Source organism: Lampris incognitus, chromosome 10 (assembly GCF_029633865.1).
Source record: "Lampris incognitus isolate fLamInc1 chromosome 10, fLamInc1.hap2, whole genome shotgun sequence".
NCBI classification, from domain to species: Eukaryota; Metazoa; Chordata; class Actinopteri; order Lampriformes; family Lampridae; genus Lampris; species Lampris incognitus.
In genome coordinates this window covers 47,796,374-47,805,709 of record NC_079220.1, presented here as the reverse complement: position 1 = coordinate 47,805,709, position 9,336 = coordinate 47,796,374, and the positions used below count along the sequence as shown (strand labels likewise).

At 44.4% G+C, this 9,336-nt stretch overlaps 1 protein-coding gene across 1 annotated transcript in view; it reads left to right on the top strand.

Annotated features, from left to right (window-relative positions):
* Window positions 1–9,336, top strand: part of LOC130119835 (adhesion G protein-coupled receptor E2) — a 32,914-nt gene that overhangs the window by 15,637 nt on the left and 7,941 nt on the right. The window contains exons 2-12 of the mRNA XM_056288427.1: window positions 2,123–2,200; window positions 2,382–2,549; window positions 2,665–2,814; window positions 3,078–3,221; window positions 3,909–4,031; window positions 4,717–4,760; window positions 4,884–4,985; window positions 5,259–5,412; window positions 7,427–7,549; window positions 8,372–8,562; window positions 8,675–8,848. Coding sequence (XP_056144402.1) covers window positions 2,123–2,200; window positions 2,382–2,549; window positions 2,665–2,814; window positions 3,078–3,221; window positions 3,909–4,031; window positions 4,717–4,760; window positions 4,884–4,985; window positions 5,259–5,412; window positions 7,427–7,549; window positions 8,372–8,562; window positions 8,675–8,848 — 1,451 coding nt within the window. The remainder of the gene's footprint in view (window positions 1–2,122; window positions 2,201–2,381; window positions 2,550–2,664; window positions 2,815–3,077; window positions 3,222–3,908; window positions 4,032–4,716; window positions 4,761–4,883; window positions 4,986–5,258; window positions 5,413–7,426; window positions 7,550–8,371; window positions 8,563–8,674; window positions 8,849–9,336) is intronic.

Genomic DNA, 9,336 nt, shown 5'->3' with positions numbered 1-9,336 from the left:
GAGTGTAAATTTAGAAATTTTGATCAGTGGAGATTTAAAAAGCCAAATGTAAGTCATACAGTCTGATGACTTATCCACTTTCCAACCATTAAGTGTTTTGGAGTGTGAAAGGCAGACTGATAAACTAGGGGCAAAGAGAAAAAGAAGGGACACTGAACAAAGCGCCTTTTCTTCATTTAATCTACTTTCTTGGACCCTCTCCACAAAGCGCCATTGTTCTTTAAAGTGATATTTTCTATGCTATGAGCTCATCCCTTGGCACTCATTTTTCTCAGCAACCGACAGTTTTGCAAGACGCACACACACACACATCTTCCCTCAGAAAAGCAATGACAGTCTGTTGCCATGCAGACGCAACAAGGTCACAACACAGAGACACTCTCGGTATGATCTGTCAACCAGCACAAAGAGTTGAATAAGTCCATCGAAATAAGGATGGCGTTCATACAACATGACTGTACACCTCTGAGGCCGTTCTGCCCTGAAACGCATATTGGCCAGTTCAGACCACGGTGACAGCTGTGCAGCTGTGATAGTGGTTATTTATATTGATATTAGTGACATGTGCTGGCAGCTGGAGCATCACTCCTACACTGACAGATGTATTGTGGACATAAAAAAAAATGCAAAATAGAACTTAAAAAAATGCAGCCTCAACAGTCTGGACTTAATTAAAACATCTTGATTACGGCTGTATTTATTCGAGCTCGGTGGACAGCTCCCAGTCCAGCCCGCTTTCATCTATAATGGGCATCGCCGGTCTCCCAGCCCACGCAACCCAACCTCCTGGTGTTCAACCTGCCATGACACACATCACCCCTCTTGGTGTCCTTACTAAGATAGCTAACCAAGCAAAACCGTAATAGCGATTTGTGGCATTGCCTGGCTAATTTGTATTTTGAATTACCCTATTACTTGTGTTACTATTGGTGCTCTACCTGCTGTGCACTTACACTAACTGCTCTTGACTTGACATCGGCTATGAGACGATGACTATTTGGTGCTCTGAGATGCATGCGGGTTGACACACGAATGAATCCATGCTAATTTCCTAACTCACGTGTGAGTCACTTTGGCTAAACGTATTTCCTGAATCAGAAAATGCAAAATATTTACTAATCATTTCTATGGATTAGAAAGAATTCAACATAAAGATAAATCTGACAGAATGATCTTCCTTCCTGTTGTCCATAGAGTCCAACCATCTGTGGTTGGACTCTATTCATGCAGCCTAAGGATATAAAGTCATTCTCTACCAATAGTCATGCCAGCTGATGGTTTCCTCACAGAGGAAGTAGGACTCTGTAGACCACCATGTATAGTTCAGAGGGGAGAATGGGAAAACCCTGTGCACAGACACTGAAGTAACAATCTAAGGAAATGAGGGAAAAGAATAATGGTATTTACCTTTTTGCAGGATCTGGTTAAAACTGCAAACACGTTTTTTAAAACGGACCTAATCTGTGGGGTCAAATTTTGCTTGAGATTTGCCTGAAAAATAATCTGATGCAAAAACAAATCCTGTGCCATATTAAAGTGAGCATTCACATGTAACGCCAATTTCGATAACATGCAAAAGTATTCATCAGTGCCCTGACCCAATGTAGTTACTCAACCATCATGAATCTACTGACCAATTTCACAAGCAGCATCATTTCCTGGTCCTGGGTTCGAACCCCGGGGTTGTCCAACCTTGCGGGTCATCCCAGGTCGTCCTCAGTGTGGAGTTTGCATGTTCTCCCCGTGTCTGCGGTGGGTTTTCTCCGGGTGCTGCGGTTTCCCCCACCGTCAAAGAAACATGCATGTTAGGGTAATACTCCTGTCTGTGTCCCTGACCGAGGCATGGCAAGACAAATTGGAGTTGCTCCCCAGGCGCTGCATGGCGGCTGCCCACTGCTCCTAGCTACACAGCTAGGACGGGTTAGATGCAGAACGTAATTTCCCCACGGGGATCAATAAAGTATCTCAAAATTTTAAAAAAAATTGACTAATCTACCTAAACTACTAAAAGAGTTTTAATGGGGCGTTGGCATGGTTGCCGATGACATCTGTGAACTGACTAACAGCCAGAGAGTGTGGACAACAACCTGTAGAGTCTGACAGGTCTCTTTGTGCTTTGCAGCGCTTCACACACTCCTGTTGACAGAGCTGTCACAACCTTGTCCTCTGGGATATACCAGCATTGGCAAGAACTGCTCTGGTAGGATATAAAACTTGTCTTTATTTTTACCTTGATATCTCTTATTTGTTCGCAACCATGGAGAAACAGGCAGATAGCTTTAAATACAGTGGCTTCATCTCAACACTAAGTGAAGTGAAGTGCTGATCAGTGTTCTACCCCCCCCCCTTTCCACATAACTCTTTCGGCTTTGGACCCGAAGATTATAATGAATGCGTTGATGAAGACGATCCGGATTTTGAGCACCCGTGTGGTGAGGATGCAGTCTGTGAGAACACGGTGGGGAGCTTCTACTGCAAATGTGCTGATGGCTTCAGATCCTCATCAAAAGCCAGCGATTTCACCCCAGAAACATCTGGAACCTGCAAAGGTAAATAATGTCCTTGCCCTAACCCTGAATAAAGAGGAGAGTCATCCATATACTGTAGTAATGCTGTGTTTTGTTAGCTGAATATGTAAGACCCGTCTAATTCTTCTGCTTCAAGACATCAATGAGTGTTTGGAAAATGGAGACATCTGTGGACCAAACACCGAGTGTTTGAATGCGATCCCGTTCTATGCCTGCATTTGCAATGTGGGATTTATCTCCACTACTGGCGTGGAGACGTTTCGTGGTGACAGTGTGACATGCAGAGGTGAGATGCAACCACTAAAAGTAGTGCTGGGCCTATGATGACATTTGGTTCTGTTCATATGGAGGAGAGTCTGATTCTGATGGGGGGGATCATTAGCGCCAGTTACCTGTAATCGGCGGTGCTTTTGCTCTCCATGCTAGTGACTTGATCCTTATGAATGTGGTCAAGGTGAAGAAGCACTGATATCTCTGTGTTGTGGTTGTCTCTCTCAGCTGTTCTCATCCTCACGAAATGTCATCTTTTTTTCTCTCTCGCTCATATAGATATCAACGAGTGCCAAGACAATCCTTGTGGACAGAATGCCGCATGCATGAACACCGAGGGAAGTTACCACTGTGTCTGCAATGGGGGCTTTGCACTGAGATCAGGGAAATCTGATTTCACAGGGGATGAGGAGAAATGTGAAAGTAAGTCTTATGAAGTGATGCTTCAAAGAGAAATCCACCTTTCACCAAAACAAGTGAAAATGTCTAATCTGTGACAGTTTTTTTGCTTAATGAAGGACAGCCCGGAGATTTTCGTCCTGTATATTTTGTTCTATGCATTACACCACAGGCGTGATGAGTGAGTGCCGGGCCCCAATGAAAGATGGGCCCTGGCCTGCCCATCATAATCAGATATAACATAACGTCACGTCAGTAACGAATGAAAGAAGTGAAAGCATGCAGCTTTCACTAAGAAAGTTCTACTTATATCATAAGTGCACTCCCCGGGCTTTCACTGTGTCAAGTCTTGACCCTTAGCAAGCTCTGTGTGGATTTTGCTATTCAGTAGTACGTGTGTCCATAATTACATGCGGGCACACTTTGCACATTTTTGAACATACTGTGTACCGTAGACTCAGTGCTCGAGATCTTTGATACGATAGTGGTGAGATAAAGAGAGGTCTATGCATGGGGGCCCGAAACTGTTGTGGGCCCCAATGCAGCTGCATTACCTGCATATATGGTAGTTTTGCCTCTGCATTACACTTTAAACATTTTCAGTTACCACACTGGATAATAGTGATTGAGTCGTTCTGGTTTTTTATTTATTTATTTATTTTGTTCCATGTTGTTTAAAACCCACTTATGGTTAATTTATTTCATTTTTAGACAAATGTACAATTGATAAGACGATCTGCAGAAATGGAACCTGCCACCTTGGAGCCGACAGCCATTATTGTACATGCTACCAAGGCTTTACTAACTATGGCAACAAAGAGAAGCCTTGCACCGGTAAGAATTACACCACCAATCATCCTACAAATGAAAGGTAATGGAACCAGCTTTGGTTTCAACCGGTATTTGTGGTGGTGTATACTGTATTACTAGTGTCCGTACAGAAATGTAAAGATATGGCGTCCGGGTAGCGTAGCGGTCTATTCCGTTGCCTCCCAACACAGGGATCCCGGTTAGAATCCTCGTGTTACCTCCGGCTTGGTCGGGCGTCCCTACAGACACAATCGGCTGTCTGTGGGTGGGAAGCCGGATGTGGGTATGTGTCCTTGTCACTGCACTAGCACCCCTTCGGTGGAGAGGAGGAACTGGGGAATAGCGTGATCCTCCCACGCACTACGTCCCCCTGGTGAAACTCCTCACTGTCAAGTGAAAAGAAGCGGCTGGCGACTCCACATGTATCGGAGGAGGCATGTGGTAGTCTGCAGCCCTCCCCGGATCGGTAGAGGGGGTGGAGCAGTGACCAGGATGGCTCAGAAGAGTGGGGTAATTGGCTGGGTACAATTGGGGAGCAAAGGGGGGGCGGGGGTAAAAAAATGTATAGTAAATATCATATTAGACGATAGATACCTGGCTAGTCTAATATACCAATAGGAGTATATATTGGTGATATTTTCAAAATGTTTCAAAATATGTTGACCAAATGCAAACCATTTCTAAAGGCTCTTTCCTCCTTTTTCCACAGAGTTGAACTGTGATGCATTCATGAGTGGACATAATCATGAGCAGGTAGATATAAACTAGAATAAACTGTATAGATGAGAATATTCATCTGTTCAAAATATGCAACACCAATAAATTCTCTCTCATGCCTATCTCTTTTTTAAACACCTCTTCGTTCCTTCCTCTAAGCTCCCAGGCGCACAAGATCTGCAGCTCCTGTTGGAGAAAAGCTGTCGGGAGCTTAGTGAGAGCGAAACTCCTAAAGATGTCAACGCAGAGGACTTGCTGATGGTATTTCCCTTCAAAAACAGCAGAACCCAACTCAAATACACTAAGAGCTGGTTTTGTCTCACAGGCAACACACAACACATCCTTCAGCTCTTGTCACATGATGCAACAAGTTTAACCATAACACTGCAATCTGTTTAGGCTCAGCACAGTCGCTATGCAGCCTGACCGTCTCCCTCACTCTGACTGGCTTTTTGTTTTGTTCCCCTGAATACGTTTCTGCTCTACCCCCTCCACTTATCCCCAACCCCCTTCCCTCCTCGTGTGGGATTTTAGAGACTGCTGGCTATGGTAGATGAGCTCCTGTCTGGCGGGGACCTCAGGGGCAACAGCCATGTGTCTGCCGTGCTGGAAATTGTGGAGAATGCTCTGGTCTTTATAGGACCTATCGTGAAGAAACCCCATGTAAAGATGTCCAAAATTCACACAGGTAAAGAAAGACTGAAGAAAATTCCTCTTCCAGACCTACACTTCTTCTTAAATGATCTCCAAGCAAGACTCTTACACTTGCTACTGGCACTTTGCAGCCAATATCAATCAATTAATACTATAAATGGTGTCTGATGCTACTAGTGTTCACTTATTTTATGAGACACCAGTATCACCGGTAGTGCACTTCTACTTCCTGCACTTAATTTCACATGCACTTGTGATGATGAGATGTACGTTATACTGATATGTGGCTTTGTCATTCGATTTTGTAACTTGATGCTCCCATCTTGGTGTAAGGCGCACTTACATGAACTCCACTTGACATGACATGCACTCTGTGCAAGGATGTGATGACTATTTAACACTCGGCTGCCAGCTGATAACACTTGAATCTATCTGCCAAGTGCTGACTCTTACGTAGGTCATTGTGGATTCAAGTGTCTGCCAAATGAGTAAATGTAAATCTAGATTAAAAAAGAATACATTTAAAAAGTGTTCTATATCTACCCAGACGGCTCATATGTGATATACAGTATGTGATATATAGCTCTTCCGAAATACAGCTCAAGAGGTTAGACATATCACTGATGGATTTTTTTTTGCCTATGATGCAAGGTTTATTCATAGCTGATTGTTAAAATTTGAATTTTGATATTTGGACACCGCTCTACAAAGCAAAAATATGAAATAATAAGGTTTGTCAAATGCTGTAGCCCCCGATGAGGTAAAATGCCTAACTCCTGTCTTATTGAACAGACTTTACCTTTTGGTTGTTAAACAAAAAAATAAAACAAACACATTGGTGTTTTGTGGTTCGTTCGCGGTGATATATGTCCTGATAATTATGACATGTGTACTGTTGTCATAACAACATGTTCCATTCGAAAGGTGATTTGTTCTTTCGATATCGCCGTTGTGCAACTTGTGGACAGATTTTTTTTTTCTTCCAGTGGTTAGAAATTCTTTCTGCATCTATCACTCAGTGAGGCTTTTATCTAGACAGCACATTTCTTGCAAATATACAAAATGTACTGCAATGTGGTGCGCTCCACCCTGAGAAAGTTGTAATAATGTGAAAGAAAAACTGTCAGGCATTTTACCTGTATGATACGGGTGTGTGTGTGTGTGTGTGTGTGTGTGTGTGTGTGTGTGTGTGTGACTATACATCCTAATAGTGCTGCATGATTTGGTGAAAAAGTCATATTGCGATTATTGTGGACAATATTGCGATTGTGATGTAATAAACAAATCTATACATATACAAATAATACAAATTTGTCGTGTTGCCGCGACATGTAGCGACTTCCGTTTTCCATGTTTTACACAGTGCCTCTTTCTGCTCAATGTCGCTGAGTTTGAATCCAAAATATCGTTGTTGTTTTTTTTAGCCACCAGTTCATAAGCGTTAACCTATGGAAGCCCGTTTCCGCCACATTAAAAAAAAAATTTAATTACCACTTTATCTGTTGGAATTCTGACTTTATTTCTCGGGCTTCCATATTAAAACCTGCTCGTTGTCATCGGTGTCCATTTTTTCCTTCTTTTTTTGTTTTGTTTTGTGTTGTTTTTATTTCCCTAGGCTCCTAGGCTAGGCTCCTGGGCTAGGCTCCTAGGCCGTGTTTTTTCCTTCTTTCTGGTTTGCACATGGCACACTGGATAGTCATGTGACCGTCGACTGCACACGCTTCACTGCTGCAACAGAGACTGATTGGTCATCTCTTAATTATGGGCGTAGATATGCAGACGGCACACAAACAGACGTTCACACGCATGTAATTAAATCGCTGCCTTTTGCGGTTATGTGATTGCACGGGCTGACCTCGCGATTGTGATTAGATTAATCGTGCAGCAATACATCCTAGTATAGGCTTTAGGCCCAAGCACATGTATGCATGTGTGTTTGTGAGTGTGCTGATGGGTGGTGTCTGGGCCTTTTACATGTTAAAGTCACCTAGTATATATTGACATTTGATGAATACCTATAAAGAGGTGATCTTTGTGTTTGGGTCTAGAGCTGGAGCTGCTGTTAGAATGGAGCACTGTCTTACCTGAGGGACCCATGACTCTGTCCTCTGAACATGGCCAAATGGATATCCAGTGGGAGACGGCTGCAGGAAATGCTTCCTCTTATCCAGGTCACAACACTTGTCAATAAATCACATTATCTTTATCGCTAATATTGCTCTGGTCATATTTGTTACCATTACCAAAACCACATTTGAACTTACATGTCATGGGTGAAGACGTGGCACAGAGGCCTCAGTGTGAGTTTAAATTTTCACAGTCCAAAGACACACGTTAGGTGAATCAGAGTCTCTAGATTATTCATTTGTATCAGGGGCAACCCGTCCAGGTTGTCCTCCTTGCCTTTCACCCTTTACCTCCTTGGATGACCCTGTAAATGGTTATGAGTGGGGCGCCTGGGTAGCGTAGCAGTCTATTCCGTTGCCTACCAACGTGGGGACCGCCGGTTTAAATCCTCGTCATACTTCCGGCTTGGTCGGGCGTCCCTACAGAAACGATTGGCCGTGTCTGCGGGTGGAAAGCCAGATGTGGGTATGTGTCCTGGTCGCTGCACTAGCGCCTCCTCTGGTCAGTCGGAGCGCCTGTTCGTGGGGGAGGGGGAACTGGGGGGGAATAGCGTGATCCTCCCACTCGCTACATCCCCCTGGCGAAACTCCTCAACGTCAGGTGAAAAGAAGCAGCTGGCGACTCCGCCTGTATCGGAGGAGGCATTTGGTAGACTGCAGCCCTCCCCAAATAAGCAGAGGGGGTGGAGCAGCGACCAGGACGACTCAGAAGAGTGGGGTAATTGGCCAGATACAACCGGGGCGGAAAAGGAGGGAAAATCAAAAAAAACAAATGGTTTGAGTAGGTATAGAGAAAGAACAAACAAACAAATGAATGGATGAATGCATGTTCACCTTATCCAGTATGTCGTTTTGTGATTGTAACAGGCTTTGCAACAATTTCCTTGCTAACGTGGAAGAACCTGGAAAACTACACTGACGGATTTTTCAGCGGGATGAAAGATGAAGGAGTCAAAAGCTACCGAATCAACTCAAAAGTGTTGACCGCCTCCATTAGTAACAGAGACAGAGACTTCCTGAAAGAGCCGGTCACACTGACTTTCCACCACTTAACGGAGGTTAGTAGTGTGGCGAAACATTCCACCGTATTCACAATTTGTGATTCTGTGTTTAATGTGATGTAATCCGCCGTCATAATCTGATTTACCATCATACATATGCCGTTGTTAGTCTGTTTTGCAGCTCAACCACAGTAACCACACCTGTGTGTACTGGGACTCTGCGGAGAGTGGGACCTGGTCTGCCCATGGCTGCAGTGTTGTGGAGTCCAACTCCAGCCACACTGTGTGTTCCTGCACACACCTGAGCAGCTTTGCCGTGCTCATGGCCCTCTACGACTTTGAGGTCAGGGTTTCTCGGTTTCTCTATGCAGTTTGCAATGCAACAACGCATCATCAGTAGGGTCAATGGTCCAACCCAGTTATACACTGTCCTTTTTGGTGGGTGAATACCAAATTTGGGCGGCACAGTGGCCCAGTGATTAGCACTGTCGCCTGACAGCAAGAAAGTCCTGGGTTTGAACCCCGGGGTTGTCCAACCTTGGGGGTCATCCCAAGTCGTCCTCTGTGTGGGGTTTGCATGTTCTCCCCTTGTCTGCGGTGGGTTTTCTCCGGGTGCTCCGGTTTCCCCTACCATCAAACAGACATGCATGTTAGGGTTTATACTCCTGACTGTGCCCCTGAGCAAGGCAATGGAAGAAAAACTGGAGTTGGTCCCTGGGTGCTGCACAGCGGCTGCCCACTGCTCCTAGCTACACAGATCACAGTTAGGATGGGTTATTTTGCAGTAACTGAATTTCCCCAAGGGGATTAATAAAGGAAACTTAAACTTCA